Genomic DNA, 16977 nt, shown 5'->3' with positions numbered 1-16977 from the left:
TCAAGAACACCTGTGATAGAAGGATAAAGCCTGGAGTTATCGCTGATTTATTATAAAATTATGCTCCTTGGGATACTAAATGTGGTTTCCAGCCACTATTTGTCATATGGACAGTAACCATACATATATTTAAAGCCAATGAGATGACCCCCACCCCCAAGCTAACAAAGCCTTAGAATCAAATCCCACTATAGATGTAAAGAAAAACAAAAGCAAAAAAAATTCTAAGTATTCAGGAAACTCATGACATCTTAAAACAGGCAGATGTCATAATAATTTGAATACGAGCAAAACAAAGTTCTACAGATGCGAGAGTGTGCTGTAGCAGGGAGTAACAGGATAATGCTAGGTTTGTAAAACAGGTGCAAAATTACTCCTTTAAAAATTAAGTCCATATCCATTAGTTTGGCAACAAGGTGAAATAAAAGCACGCAAAAATGCTTTCCTAACTTATTTTTCACCAACAAACCGAGACATGCCTTTCTAAGTGGGGTTTGTAAGTCTCATCTCTTGGATCATCTTTGAACGGTATTTCTTCTTCACTGATCAACATCTCTTCTTCCTCCTCCTCTTCCTCATCACTGCTAAAAAGAAGCCAACAGAGATTAGAAATCCCAGCTGTTGTAAGTCTATCTGACTGATTTTATTCAGCAATTTACTTAGACGCAGCCACAGATTCACAGCATCATCTAGGATTTTCATTCTAATGATCTAGCTGGACTGCCACCTAGCTCTTTCCCCCCCAGAATAATAACTGGAACTAAAAAGACAAAAATCCCAGACATTTCTCATTTCAAAGGCAAGCCAAAGATGGCTCAGTGACACGAACAGTTAAAAAACAACTATTATTTAACAACAGTTAGAAAACATCAATTATTTCAAGTAGAAAACCTCTGAGCCATGTGATCTGACTGACCAGCCTTCATCCCCTTTACGTCCCCAAGGGCTTAACTATGAAATATTGCAGCTTCTTACCTAATGCCACCTGGAGACTGATGCTCTTCTGCAGCATCTAGAAAAGGTACAAACAGAACTTGTGGTATGAAGGTACAGATATTTTCTCTCTGTAGCCAAGAGGCTCAAACCAAATCACAGTTCAGGGCTATTACACTAATGGAGAACTCTTCGTCGGCTACCAAGGAAGGCCCTCCTGTAACACCGCACGCGACCCCAAGTCAGGCTGTTCGGGTAAATGTTCAACATGACATGAAAATCAACAGGCAACTGGCGATTAAACAATCACTCTCTCCTGGCACTGTACCATAATCGAGCTGATCTGTGTTTGGCTCTGACTTGCAGATGAGCTGCAGGGAACCAGTCTTGGACCGAGAGCTGCGGGTGTTCTCTGCGTTGCGATGCCGAGAGACGGATGTGCGGCTGCTACCGCGCCAGCCCCGGCTAGGCCGAGCTGTTGCCGAGGGAGCTTCCTGAGCGAGGGCAGATTCTTCCTCCTCTTTCTCTTCCTTGGGATCTAGAGGAAAACATACACCATTCTTTTAGAGTTTACAGTTGGCCAATAATCATCTCTGTGTATCTCTGAAGATAACACTCACCCCCCACCACCTGTGGACAGAATTTTACTGATATAATAGAAGCAAGATGAGGGGGAAATGTGATAAAAACTTATCCTTACTGTCATCAGTCTAAAGAAACTGCTTTGTAGGTTGCAAAGCAGCAATTTTATATTTATAGTTTATATATATACTAAAAAATAAAATGCTAAGAGAAATATACCTAAGATCTAACCTTTTGTTCTATATTTTAATCATTAGATCTAAGACAGAAGAGAGTGGTCCCCAAAAGATGACCAGATCTACAGACACATGAGCAAGAAAGAAGCACAGTTCTAGATGGTTTAACAATCAAACAATGTTGCAAGTAAGTGCAAAAGTGCAGTTCCATCAAAAGGAATTCCTTTGCATCTATTCAATTTTACTCAGTATATTAAAAGTGAGCCTATTTTGACCATGGAAGATCCTTTCAATAATCTCAGAAAAGAAAAGTCCTTTGTAAGAACAGCATAGGATTTTAGGTCTTAAGACTGATACATCCAACTTTATAAACATAAAAAGTTTTCAGCATGTCAAATTCCACTATAATCAAAGTCTAACGGCCCAACAGAAAGATAGCAACTCAGTAAAAATGGTTTTCAAACGTGTGAACAAACCAAAACAATGACCACAAAGCTCAACCCACTCATAACAGGAGACACTCCGATGAAGCCAACAGTGCCGTGGCAGTGTTCCCTTAGAATACTGGCAACGATCGAAACGTCTGCCAACACACTGTATCAGCAAGGTTGTAGGAAAATAGGAAGTCTTGACAGAGATCAACATGTGGACATCAGTAAAACCTTTCTATAATGGACAATTTGGCAATATCTATCAAAATTTTAAGTATATATACCTTTCCCATCAAGTTCAACTACTAGGAATTTATCCTACAAAACTAAGATCACACTTATAAAACCCACATCCATAAAATGTCTAAATATTATATATGTGTATATATAGACAGTATAAATCTACCTATCTACATATCAATCTATATATATCACAATACTTCTGTACAGATTATAAGAAACATAAATACTCGCCACCTTCCAGGGAAGATCTAAAAACACTTCCAGTAATTCCGCCTCACAGTATCTACCCTATGAAGAGAAACTGGCACATGGAGGCTCACTATAGCATGTTTAAAATAAAAACCGGAAACAATGTAACTTTCCATATTTAGGGGAAAGTGCTTATTAAAAAAGATACAAAAAATTAGCTTCCTTTACTGCAGAGCAAGGTGGTGACTGGGAGTTGTCTCAGTTTTAACTACACTGGTTTGAAAGTTTTATGAGACCATATTAAAGTAATGAAACAGAATTCACTTGAAATGCAGAGATGAATAGCAGTGGGAACTTCAACTTGTTCAAGATCACAAAATTATCTAAGTAGACCTAAAATTAAAAATCCTGTCTTGGGCTAGTAATCAAGGACTTTAACATGTAGGTCACCACTGCTTTTAAGAAAATTTCTTCAAAGGGAGAAACTCAAAACCCTTTATAAAGTACTGCAACATTAAATAATAAAGAGAAAATTAAAAGTATTTCTTTTACTCAACCTAGCTACACTAATGTGGGCTTGAAACCTATTCCATAACCTCCTATACTCAATAAAGCTCTTCTCTACTTCATGATGAAAGGATATGCCCACATCTTCTCAAACTGTGGGTATTATCCACAGGACAAATGATGGTCATCTGATGAGAACTGCTTATCTTTACAAATAAAGCACAGCAGCCTGTTTTATTGAATAACCCACACATCACCTAAAACTCTATAGTTTTTTAAAAAAACATTGTCAAAGTGACAACAGCAAAACTGTCCCTCATCAGAAATGCACACACATACCACCTGCCACAATCAAGTCTGAGGACTCTGCGATACAGTCAAAGGTTGACAACAACCAAGTAAACACGGAAGCAAGAAACAAGCTACACAAGCCATGTAAGGAAACCTCTGTAGGTCATGAGCTGAGCAAAAGCAAGCAGCCTTCAGACAGACCACATAAGACAAAGAACATGGTTTTTCAAAATATGCTCAAACAGCTAAAGGAAATCTTACGAAACTAAAGGATATCAGAAGAATGATGGCTCAACAAACAGAAAAAATGCCAACAAAAAGATAGCAATTATAAAAAGCAATCAAATTCTGGGGCTAAAAAGTATAATATCTGAAATGAAAAATTCATTAGACGGTTTCATTAAACAGCAGATTGAGAAAGGAGACACATTAGCAAACTTAGGTCAACTGAGAGCATCCACTCTGAAGAACAGAAAGAAACAGACTAAGATCAGTGGGGGACCATTAAAACAAACCAATATACACAGTCCCAGAAGGAGAGTACAGAATGGAGCAGAAGGAATCTCTTCAGTTCAGTCGCTCAATTGTGTCCTACTACTTGCGAGCCCATGGAGCACAACATGCCAGGCCTCCCCGTCCATCACCAACGCCCAGAGTTTACCCAAACCCATGTCCATCAAGTCAGTGACGCCATCCAACCATGTCATCCTCTGCCATCCCCTTCTCCTTCTGCCTTCAATCTTTCCCAGCATCAGAGTCTTTTCAAATGAGTCAGCTCTTCGCATCAGGTAGCCAAAGTATTGAGAGTTTCAGCTTCAACATCAGTCCTTCCAATGAACACCCAGGACTGATCTCCTTTAGGATGGACTGGTCGGATCTCCTTGCAGTCCAAGGGCCTCTCAAGAGTCTTCTCCAACACCACAGTTCAGAAGCATCAATTCTTCAGCATTCAGCTTTCTTTATGGTCCAACTATCACATCCTACATGACTACTGGGAAAACCATAGCTTTTACTGGAAAAACCATAGCTTTGACTAGATGAACCTTTGCTGGAAAAATAATGTTTCTACTTTTTAATATGCTGTCTAGGTTGGTCATAACTTTTCTTCCAAGAAGTAAACATCAAAATTTTAATTTCATGGCTGCAATCACCATCTACAGTGATTTTGGAACCCAAGAAAATAAAGTTGTCAGTGTTTCCATTGCTTCCCCATCTATTAACCATGAAGTGATGGGACCTGATGTCATGGTCTTAGATTTTTAAACACTGAGTTTTAAGCCAGCCTTTTCACTCTCCTCTTTCACCAAGAGGCTCTTTAGTTCCTCTTCCCTTTCTACTTTAAGGGCAGTGTCATCTGCGTATCTGAGGTTACTGATATTTCCTGATTATCTTGATTTCCTACAATCTTGACTCCATCTTGTGCTTCCTCCAGCCCTGCATTTCACATGATGCACTCTACATAGAAGTTAAATAAGCAGGGTGACAATATACAGCCTTGAAGTACTCCTTTCCCAATTTGGAACCAGTCTGTTGTTCCACGTCTAGTTCTAACTGTTGCTTCTTGACCTGCATACAGATTTCTCAGGAGGCAGGTAAGGTGGGTTGGGATTCCCATCTCTTTAAGAATTTTCCACAGTTTGTTGTGATCCACATAGTCAGAGGCTTTGGCGCAGTCAATAAAGCAGATTTTTTTCTGGAAGTCTCTTGCTTTTTCTATGATCCAGCAGATGCTGGAAATCTGATCTGTTTCCTCTGTCTTTTCTAAATCCAGCTTGAGCATTTGGAAGTTCTTGGTTCACATACTGCTGAAGCCTCGATCGGAGAATTTTGAGCATTACTTTACTAGCGTGTGAGATGAGTGCAAATGGGCAGTGGTTTGAACATTCTCTGGCACTGCATTGGAATAAAAACTGACCTTTTCCAGTCCTGTGGGCACTGCTGAGTTTTTCCAAATTTTCTGGCATATTGAGTGCAACACTTTAACAGCATCATCTTTTAGGATTTTAAATAACTTAGCTGGGATACCATCACCTCCACTAGCTTTGTTCCGCTAGCTTTGATGCCCACTTGACTTTGCATTCCAGGATGTCTGGCTCTAGGTGTGTGATCACGCTAGGTGTGGTTGTCTGGGTCATTAACATCTTTTTTTGGTATGGTTTTTCTGTGTATTCTTGCCACCTCTTCTTAATATCTTCTGCTTCTGTTAGGTCCATACTGTTTCTGTCCTTTATTGTGCCCAGATTTGCATGAAATGTTCCCTTGGTAACTCCAATTTTATTGAAGAGATCTCTGCTGCTGCTAAGTCGCTTTAGTCGTGTCCAACTCTGTGCAACCCCATAGATAGCAGCCCACCAGGCTCCCCCGTCCCTGGGATTCTCCAGGCAAGAGCACTGGAGTGGGGTGCCACTGCCTTCTCCAGAAGAGATCTATAGTCTTTCCCATTCTGTTGTTTTCCTCAATTCTTTGCACTGGTCACTGAGGAAGGCTTTCTTATCTCTCCTTGCTATTCTCCGGAACTCTGCATTCAGATGGGTACATCTTTCCTTTTCTCCTATGCCTTTTGTTTCTTTTTCTCAGCTATCTGTAAGGTCTCCTCAGACAACCATTTTGCCTTTTTTGGATTTCTTTTCCTTGGGGATGGTCTTAATCACCGCCTCTTGTAACTTCACAAACCTCCATGCATAGTTGTTCTTCAGGCACTCTATCAGATCTAATCCCCTGAATCTATTTCTCACTTCCACTGTATAATCATGAGGGATTTGATTGAGATCATACCTGAATGGTCTTGTGGTTTTCCCTACTTTCTGCAATTTAAGTCTGAATTTGGCAATAAGGAGTTCATGATCTGAGCCATAGTCAACTCCCAGTCTTGTTTTTGCTGACTATACGGAGGTTCTCCATCCTTAGCTGCAAAGAATATAATCAATCTGATTTCGGTGTTGACCATCTGGTGATGTCCATGTGTAGTCTTCTCTTGTATTATTGGAAGAGGGTGTTTGCTATGACCAGGGCATTTTCTTGGCAAAACTGTTAGCCTTTGCCCTGCTTCATTTTATAGCCTAAGGCCAAACTTGCCTGTTACTCCAGGGATCTCTTGACTTCCTACTTTTGCATTCCAGTCCCCTATGATGAAAAGGACATCTTTTTTGGTTGTTAGTTCTAGAAGGTCTTGTAGGTCATCACAGAACCATTCAACCTCAGCTTCTTCTGCATTACTGCTCAGGGCATAGACTTGGATTACTGTGATACTGAATCATTTGCCTTGGAAACAAACAGAGATCATTCTGTGGTTTCTGAGATTGCACCTAAGTACTGCATTTCGGACTCTTTCGTTGTCTATGATGGCTACTCTATTTCTTCAAAGGTATTCTTGCTCACAGTAGTAGATATAATGGTCATCTGAGTTAAACTCACCCATTCCAGTCCACTTTAGTTCACTGATTCCTAGAATGTCGATGTTTACTCTTGCCATTTCCTGTTGACCACTTCCAATCTATCTTGATTCATGGACTTCACATTCCAGGCTCCTATGCAATATCATTCTTTACAGCATCAGACTTGACTTCCATCACCAGTCAAATCTGCAGCTGGGTTTTGTTTTCCCTTTGGCTCCGTCTCTTCATTCTTTCTGGAGTTATTTCTCCACTCTTCTCCAGTAGTATATTTGGCACCTACCAACCGGGGGAGTTCATTTTTCAGTGTCATATTTTTTCCCTTTTCATACTGTTCATGGGGTTCTCAAGGTAGGAATGCTGAAGTGATCTGCCATTCCCTTCACCAGTGGACCATGTTTTGTCAGAACTCTCTACCATGACCCGTGCATCTTAGGTGGCCCCACATGGCATGGCTCATAGTTTCATTGACTTAGACTGATCCATGTGATCAGTTTGGTTAGTTTTCAGTAACTGTAACAGAAACAACACTCAGAGAAATAAAGGACAAAACACCCCCACCAAGTCTAAGACACAAACCCATGCAAACAAGAAGCTCCACGATCCTATCCAAACAATCTTACATTCACAGGTTCTCAACATCTTTTGAGAGCAAACAATCCAATCAACAGAAAATGGCTCTACAAGTATCAAACAAAACAGACTTCAAGTCAAAAACTGCTGTAAGGACACAAAGTTAGACACTGTATATTAAAAGTCAATCAAAACAATGTAAATTATAAATCTATACATATGTAATACATGAAGTAAAAACAACAGATTTGAAGGGGAAAACAGGTGTTACTAAAATAAGTTAGAAACTTCAATATCTTACTTTCAGTAATGGATAAAATGACTACTCAGAAATTCAACTAGGAAATAGAGGACCTGCACAACAGTATTTAAAATAATTAAAACAGGGAAAAAAAAAAAAAAAAAAACTAACAGATACAGAAACAACAGAATATACAATTTTCTCAAGTACACACAGAAGATTATCCAGAAAAGACCATATATTAGGCCACTTACGATATTTAAAAAGATTGAGTGAATTCCCTGGTGTTCTGGGTTTGCACCTACAGAGGCAACAGCACTCACCCAACAAAGGCCACAACGTATCACAAAACATGGACTGCAGCAAAAGCAGCAGAGTGGCATTAGCGGCTACATTAAAACACAAACAAACAAACAACACATGTCTGATCAATACCTAACTTTATACCAGGTCAGGAAGCAACAGTTAGAATTGGACATGGAACAACAGACTGGTTCCAAATAGGAAAAGGAGCACGTCAAGGCTGTATATTGTCAACCTGCTTACTTAACTTATATGCAGAGTACATCATGAGAAATGCTGGGCTGGAGGAAACACAAGCTGGAATCAAGATTGCTGGGAGAAATATCAATCACCTCAGATATGCAGATGACACCACCCTTATGGCAGAAAGTGAAGAAGAACTAAAGAGCCTCTTGATCAAAGTGGAAGAGGAGAGTGAAAAAGTTGGCTTAAAGCTCAACATTCAGAAAACAAAGATCATGGCATCCGGTCCCATCACGTCATGGGAAATAGATGGGGAAACAGTGGAAACAGTGTCAGACTTTATTTTTGGGGGCTCCAAAATCAATGCAGATGGTGACTGCAGCCATGAAATTAAAAGACACTTACTCCTTGGAAGGAAAGTTATGACCAACCTAGATAGCATATTCAAAAGCAGAGACATTACTTTGCCAACAAAGGTCCGTCTAGTCAAGGCTATGGTTTTTCCTGTGGTCATGTATGGATGTGAGAGTTGGACTGTGAAGAAGGCTGAGCACTGAAGAATTGATGCCTTTGAACTGTGGCGTTGGAGAAGACTCTTGAGAGTCCCTTGGACTGCAAGGAGATCCAACCAGTCCATTCTGAAGGAGATGAGCCCTGGGATTTCTTTGGAAGGAATGATGCTAAAGCTGAAACTCCAGTACTTTGGCCACCTCATGCAAAGAGCTGACTCATTGGAAAAGACTCTGATGCTGGGAGGGATTGGGGGCAAGAGGAGAAGGGGACGAGAGAGGATGAGATGGCTGGATGGCATCACTGACTCGATGGACGTGAGTCTGGGTGAGCTCCAGGAGTTGGTGATGGACTGGGAGGCCTGGCGTGCTGCTATTCATGGGGTTGCAAAGAGTCGGACACAACTGAGCGACTGATCTGATCTGATCTGATCTTGACAGTTTGTTGATTTTGTCAAATGCCTTTAAACTACATCAACTGGGATTGATTTTTGTGTGTTGAACCACGCACCTGATCCTGGGATCACTTGGTCATAGTTTTAATGTGCTGCACTGTCTCGATATGCCAAAATAGATTGGGAAACAGTGGCTGACTTTATTTTTGGGGGCTCCAGAATCACAGCAGATGGTGATTGCAGCCATGAAATTAAAAGACGCTTACTCCTTGGAAGCAGTTATGACCAACCTAGACAGCATATTAAAAAGCAGAGACATAACTTTGCCAACAACAGTCTGTTTAGTCAAGACTATGGTTTTTCCAGTGGTCATGTATGGATGTGAGAGTTGGACTATAAAGAAAGCTGAGTCCGAGAATTGATGCTTTTGAACTGTGGTGTTGGAGAAGACTCTTGAGAGTCTCTTTGGACTGCAAGGAGACCCAACCAGTCTATCCTAAAGGAGATCAGTCCTGAGTGTTCACTGGGAGGCCTGATGCTGAAGCTGCAACTCCAATACTTTGGCCACCTGATTCGAAGAACTGACTCATTTGAAAAGACCCTGATGCTGGGAAAGATTGAAGCCGGGAGGAGAAGGGGCCGACAGAGGATGAGATGGCTGGATGGCATCACCAACTCGATGGACATGGGTTTGTGTAAACTCTAGGAATTGGTGATGGACTGGGAGGCCTGGTATGCTGCAGTCCATGGGGTAGCAAAGAATGGGACATGACTGAGCAACTGAACTGAACTTTACACCTTAAAGAAAAAAGGGGCGGGGAACGCAAACAAAACCCAAAACTAGCAAAACAAAGGAATAAAAAGTAGAGATAAATAAGAAAACAGTAAGACAACAGAGAAAAAGATGAAAGCAAGTTAGTTCTTTGAAAAGATCAACAAAATCAACAAGCCTCTAGTTAGACTGAGGGGAAAAAAAGGAGGCTCGAACTACCAAAAATCTGAACACACTTAACAAGTGAAGACACTGAGTTGGTAATCAGAAACCTCCCAGTGATAAAGAAAAAAGCCTAGAAGGAACCTCCCAACTCCCCAACTCATTCCATAAGGACAGCATAACTGATATCAAAGCCAGACAAAGATACAAGAAAACTACAGATCAATATTCCTGCAAATCAAATTCAGCAGCATATCGAGACAGTGCAGCACATTAAAACTATGACCAGGTGATCCTAGGATCAGGAGGGTGGTTCAACACACAAAAATCAATCCCAATTGATGTAGTTTAAAAGCATTTGACAAAATCAACAAACTTTCAATATAAGAACACACAATAGAAACTTCCTCTGCCTGGTAAAGGACATTTATCAAAACCCCAGAGCTAAGATACTTACTGGCAAAAGCTCCTTTCCTAAAATCAGAAACAAAGTATCGATGCCCTTTTCCTCCTCATGGATTTAACTCTTTACTAGAAGTTCTAGCCAGAGCCTTAGGCGAGAGAAGAAAGGCACACAAACAGGAGAGAGTAAAGCTAACTCTATCTGCAAATAAAATGACCTTATTTCTAAAGAATCTGCAAAGAAGAACTACTAAAGGTAACAAAAATTTAGCAGAGTTTCAGAATATAAGATCAACAGGCAAAAATTAATTTTTTAAACTATACCAGCAATGAGCAATCCAAAAAGGAGAATTAAGAAAATGATTCCACTTACAATTCAATCAAAAAGAAAAACATACTTAAATACTGCTAAAATGGCAATACTCCCCCCAAAGATCTACAGATTAAATAGAATCCCTATCAAAAATTTCAGCTTCCTTTTTTGCAGAAATTGACAATGTGATCCTAAAATTCATATGAAAATGCAAGCAGCCTAGTTTAGTCAAAACAATCTTGAAAGTGAATTTGGAGTACTCTGTCCAATCTCAAAACTTACTACAAAGCTATAGTACAGTGTGGGCCTGGAACAGGGTGGAGAGTCACAGCCAGGGAGCCACGCGAACGTCCAGATGTGCGCCCGTGCTCTCTGTGCGCGCCGTCGTGTCTCTCTGTGACCACGTGGACTGTCGCCCACCAGGCTCCTGTGTCCACGGGATTGTCCCAGCAAGAACACCCGACTGGGATGCTTTACTTCCTCCAGGGGATCTTCCCAAACAGGGATGGAACTCGCATCTAATGTGGCTCCCACACTGCGGGGGATACTTTACCATCCAACCACTGGGAAAGCCCCCAAAACCCAAACACTTACGGTCAAATAATTTGACAAGGTTGCCGAGACCGTTTGTGGGGAAAGAATAGCTTCTTCAACAAATGGAGATACATACAATGAATGAAGCCGGACCCTTACTTTATACCATACACAAAGATTAACTCAAAATGGATCAGAGACCTAAATGTGAAGAGCTAGCACTAAATAAATTAGAAGTGAAGTCTGTAGAATGGAAGAAAATATTTGCAAGTCACATATCTTATAGGAGTCTAATATCCAGAATATTAAAAAACTCAATTTAACAGCAAAAGACAAACCATCCAGTTAAAAAATGGGCAAAGGGAAGGGCTTGAACAGATATTTATCCAAAGACAGACAAATGCTCAAAAATCACACAAAAAGACGCTCACTATAAGTCATCAGTGACATGTAAATCACAACCACAATGAGACGACTACTTCATACACACCACAATGCCTACAACCACAGCAATTTTAAAAATGGAAATAACAAGTATCAGAATGTAGGGAAACTGGAACTCCTTGTACACTGCTAGTGGGAATGTAAAATGATGCAGCCACTGTGGAAAATATTTCGCAGTTCCTCAAAAAACAAAAACAAAATTACCACTGGTTGTTGTTCAGCTGCTAAGTCACGCCCGACTTTTTGCGACCCCAAAACTGCAGCACGCCAGGCCTTCCCGTCCTTCATTATCTCCCTAAGATTGCTCAAATTCATGATCATTGATTGAGTCGATGATGCCATCCAACCATCTCGTCCTCTGTCGCTCCCTTCTCCTCTTGCCCTCAGTCTTTCCCAGCACCAGGGTCTTTTCTAATGAGTCAGCTCTTTGCATCAGGCGGCCAAAGTACCTGTCAACTCCACTCCTACATATATGCCCTCAAAGCTGAAAACAGGTATTCAAATACCTGTGCATGGATGTCTGTAAAGTACAATCCACAAATGTGCAAACAACCAAGACAGCTGTCCAACACCGAATGGACAAACAAAACGCAGTATTTCTCATGAGGAGGAATCAAGCACCTTTGGGACTGACAGATACACACCATTATGTTTAAAATAGATAACGAACAAGGACCTACTGTACAGTGCAGGGAACTCTGGTGAGTACTCTGTAACAACCTAAATGCGAATGAGAAGGATACATGTATAACTGAACCACTTTGCTGTACACCTGAAATGAACATAACATCGTTAAACAGCACTCCTATATAACAAACAAAACTAAGTGTCCGTCAGAGGCTGGAAAGGGGCCGGGTGGGAAATGACTCCCTTTAATGGGCACAGGGCCTCTGCAGATCGAGGTGTTGGGAGCACAGCACTGCCAATGGACTAAACGGCACTGAAGTCTATGTTTCATGATGGTTCACTCTGTCCCATGAGTACGGTACCACCAGCCACTGTGAGTGCCGTGAATACCACACGGTGGGATGAGGAAGAGCGGACAAACCGAGAGCGGGGGATGCTGTGAACTGAGACAAAAAGACACTGGTGCTGCTGGCAGGCATGCGTCTCCCAATTCTTCTAGGTACCAAGATGAAACATAAAGTGAATTTTCTCAATCTGAGAGTAGCTGACAATCCTTTTAAAACAATCTAACATCAAATCCAAAAGGCGACAGCCATTTCATCACGATAAAACACTTCAAGTTCTAAGTTTTACCCTAATATGATCTGGTCCTCCTTCAGACTGGATCCTCACTTTTCTAATTGAGGCTGAGAGAAATTAAACAACTTATCCAAGATTACAGAGTTAACAGGGAATGGCTGGTTAACAGGCTGGAACAAATGAGAGTGTAAGTCTTATCTCTAATTAAATATTTACATTTTTGGAGGAAAACTAACAAACCTTAAATACTTGTTAAGTGCCTAATATTTTCTCCTTTTTTCTAAACTTAGTCCTCATAATCTTGCCAAATAATATTTTTTTTTAATAGTTGAGGAAAACAAGTAACTGACTTTCGCAAGCTCACATATTAAATGGTGGAGCTAAGATTGGAACCCAGGTATATCTAAGTCCAAAGTCCACATTCATTCCACTACACCACACTTATCATATAAAAAAGAAATGGGAAAGTGCCAGTCCAAGAGTTTAATTCAGATTTGAGAGCTGGTTCATTTCCACCCAGTCTCAGGTTCAAGTGCCAAAAAAGCGGCTCATTTATGTAAGATACTAAAAGACCACAAGAAGAATTATTTCAACAAAGTGAATTCTTAATCTAAAACTGCAGCGAACATTCACACCATCATTATTCACAGTAGCTATTTAAAAAGATCAAGTGATGAACAATCTGTTTAGATCAAATGGAGTATTTTCACACAAAGGAATGAAAATATTTATACATGCTACAACATGCAGTAACCTAAAAAATTTTGTGCTAAGTGAAAGAAGTCAGACTCAAAACAGAAAACCTCACATATTTTAAGTACAAGTCTGTATACAACATGTCAGAAAAGACGTATCTACACAGACAGAATTACACACTTAAAAACATGTGTATTTTAAACTATCGATATGTAAACTGTGCCTCAATAAAAGTGTGTTAATAAAATAGGTATTGCAGCACGGAGTCATAAAGGCCAGTAACTCACACTACCCAAACGCCCATCAGTAGTAAAAATAGATAAACTGTGATATATTCCCACAATGGAACAGTACATAGCAATGAAAATAAACAGTCCATAACAAATCCAACACAGAAGAACGTCACATAATGGGGAGCAAAAGAGGCCCTACACAGGAGTATAAAACGAATTACTCCACTTACATAAAACTCAAAAATTGGCAAAACTACTTTGTGCTGTTCAAAGTAACAACAGTGGTTACACTCAGGGATGGCTGACCGTGTTGTGTCGAGCTGGGTAATGTTTACGTGACTGGACTTGCTTTGTGGATACACGATGCTGTACACGTCCCTAAGTGTGCTTTTATACATGTATGGTGTATCTTAATAATTTCTTAAAAAAAAAAACCAATCACCTGTAATCTACCCTCCCCCTCCAGGGGTTGGGGTAGAACCTGAGAAATACCAAATGTCCTTCAATCAAGTAACAGTTAAATAAACACGGAACACCTACGTGTGGCAGTCATAGCTGGAAGCCCATGAAGTCACCCATCTCTTTCTCTTTCTCTTAGAGAATCAATCCCACTGCTAAAAACATGTTGGGATTTGAGTGGAAACTAAGGTTTTCACAGTGTAGTTTGCAAACTCCTATGGGTCCCCAATACTCTTTCAAGAAGTTTTCAAAGTCAAAACTGGTCACCAAAAAACCTGTTGGGATTTTGATTATACTGCACTTACAGATCAATATGGGGAGAAATAAAACCTTAAAAATGAGTCTTCAAACTCATGAACAAGGCACACCGCTCTTTTCAGTTCAGTCGCTCAGCCGTGTCTGACTCTTTGCGACCCCATGAATCACAGCACGCCAGGCCTCCCTGTCCATCACCAACTCCCGGAGTTCACCCAAACTCATGTGCATCGAGTCGGTGATGCCACCCGGCCATCTCATCCTCTGTCATCCCCTTCTCCTCCTGCCTCCAGTCCCTCCCAGCAACTTAGGTTTTATTAATAACTTCCCTCAGCAGTGTTTCGTACTTTTCAGTGTATACTTGACAACTTCTGTCACATTTCTCCCTAAATAATTCATACTTGTGGTACTATCGTAAGCAATATTTTCACACACAAATACAACTGACTTTTGCATGCTGATCCTGCTTTCCGTGGGATGACTCCAAGAGGCCTTGCAGCTTCTGGACCACTGTCCTGAGACCACACGACACGAGGATGTCTGAACTGGAAGACCACTGATGAGAATGGCCCAAATGAAAAATAACAAACTACTGTCTTTTAAACCACCAAGCTTTTGGATGGTTTGTTATACAATATATAACTGACACAGAAGTTTATAGAGAGAGTCACAGTAAAGGAAATGGGGTTTAGAAATTCTCAGAGTTAAAGTTACAAACAGAATCAGTCAATAAGAAGGTAGGATACTGGGAGTCTAGGATTAAACAAGCCAGTCACATTTAAGGAGATATGTAAGCAAAAGACAGACCCTCAGGAATTCTCAGTAGGGAATTAACTGTACTAAAGCAAAAGGGACTACTTGCCTGGGTATATTAACAGTGAGATCAACCTGGCTAGTTTTAATTCCGAGGAGCTTGATCCTTCTTGGGACTGAAAAGATCAGGGGTCATTAACTCAGAGCTAATTTCTTTGTGTCACAGGATCTTGCCCACCCACAATCTCAGTGTAAGGATAAGATTATGTCCACAGGTCCAGACGAGTATCTCTTAGGGGTTTCCGATTCTTATCTGCTGAGTGGAGGTCTGCCCACTCAGGACCCTGGGCCTCTTCTGCCAGTTGCAACTCTCAACTGGTAGTGGAGGAAAAAGGATCTCAATATAACTATTATATATAACTATTATATCTACTACTGTGGGCAGGAATCCCTTAGAAGAAATGGAGTAGCCATCATGGTCAACAAGAGAGTCCGAAATGCAGTACTTGGATACAATCTCAAAAACGACAGAATGATCTCTGTTTGTTTCCAAGGCAAACCATTCAGTATCACAGTAATCCAAGTCTATGCCCCAATCAGTAATGCTGAAGAAGCTGATGTTGAACGGTTCTATGAAGACCTACAAGACCTTTTAGAACTAACACCCAAAACAGATGTCTTTTTCATTATAGGGGACTGAAATGCAAAAGTACGAAGTCAAGAAACACCTGGAGTAACAGGCAAATTTGGCCTTGGAATACGGAAGGAAACAGGGCAAAGACTAATAGAGTTTTGCCAAGAAAATACACTGGTCGTAACAAACACCCTCTTCCAACAACACAAGAGAAGACTCTATACATGGACATCACCAGATGGTCAACATCGAAATCAGACTGATTATGTTCTTTGCAGCCAAAGATGGAGAAGCTCTATACAGTCAACAAAAACAAGACCAGGAGCTGACTGTGGCTCAGACCATGAACTCCTTATTGCCAAATTCAGACTGAAATTGAAGAAAGTAGGGAAAACCACTAGACCATTCAGGTATGACCTTAATCAAATCCCTTATGATTATACAGTGGGAGTGAGAAATAGATTTAAGGGCCTAGATCTGATAGATAGAGTGCCTGATGAACTATGGAATGAGGTTCATGACACTGTACAGGAGACAGGGATCAAGACCATCTCCATGGAAAAGAAATGCAAAAAAGCAAAATGGCTGTCTGGGGAGGCCTTACAAATAGCTGTGAAAAGAAGAGAAGCAAAAAGCAAAGGAGAAAAGGAAAGATATAAAAATCTCAATGCAGAGTTCCAAAGAATAGCAAGAAGAGATAAGAAAGCCTTCTTCAACGATCAATGCAAAGAAATAGAGGAAAACAACAGAACTGGAAAGACTAGAGATCTCTTCAAGAAAATCAGAGATATCAAAGGAACATTTCATGCAAAGATGGGCTCGATAAAGGACAGAAATGGTATGGACCTAACAGAAGCAGAAGATATTAAGAAGAGATGGCAAGAATACACAGAACTGTACAAAAAAGATCTTCACGACCCAGATAATCACGATGATGTGATCACTGACCTAGAGCCAGACATCCCGGAATGTGAAGTCAAGTGGGCCTTAGAAAGCATCACTACGAACAAATCTAGTGGAGGTGATGGAATTCCAGTTGAGCTATTTCAAATCCTGAAAGATGATGCTGTGAAAGTGCTGCACTCTATATGCCAGCAAATTTGGAAAACTCAGCAGTGGCCACAGGACTGGAAAAGGTCAGTTTTCATTCCAATCCCAAAGAAAGG

At 40.6% G+C, this 16977-nt stretch overlaps 1 protein-coding gene across 11 annotated transcripts in view; it reads right to left on the bottom strand.

The window, feature by feature from the left end:
• Window positions 1-16977, bottom strand: part of ZFP91 (ZFP91 zinc finger protein, atypical E3 ubiquitin ligase) — a 40542-nt gene that overhangs the window by 8870 nt on the left and 14695 nt on the right. For 6 of the 11 annotated variants that reach the window (XM_086338754.1, XM_086338755.1, XM_086338749.1 and 3 more), the window contains 3 exons: window positions 1262-1471; window positions 976-1012; window positions 480-584 (listed from right to left, as the gene is read on the bottom strand). In XM_086338754.1, coding sequence (XP_086194880.1) covers window positions 480-553 — 74 coding nt within the window. In that variant the 5' untranslated portion in view covers window positions 554-584; window positions 976-1012; window positions 1262-1471. The remainder of the gene's footprint in view (window positions 1-479; window positions 585-975; window positions 1013-1261; window positions 1472-16977) is intronic. The other 5 variants (XM_086338759.1, XM_086338760.1, XM_086338750.1 and 2 more) reach the window with 1 other exon arrangement.

This window comes from Bos grunniens, chromosome 15 (assembly GCF_055505025.1).
Source record: "Bos grunniens cultivar Pamir isolate PY7600 chromosome 15, Bosgru_T2T1.0, whole genome shotgun sequence".
NCBI classification, from domain to species: Eukaryota; Metazoa; Chordata; class Mammalia; order Artiodactyla; family Bovidae; genus Bos; species Bos grunniens.
Note: the sequence above shows the minus strand (reverse complement) of the source record. Positions and strands in the feature narration are given on the sequence as shown.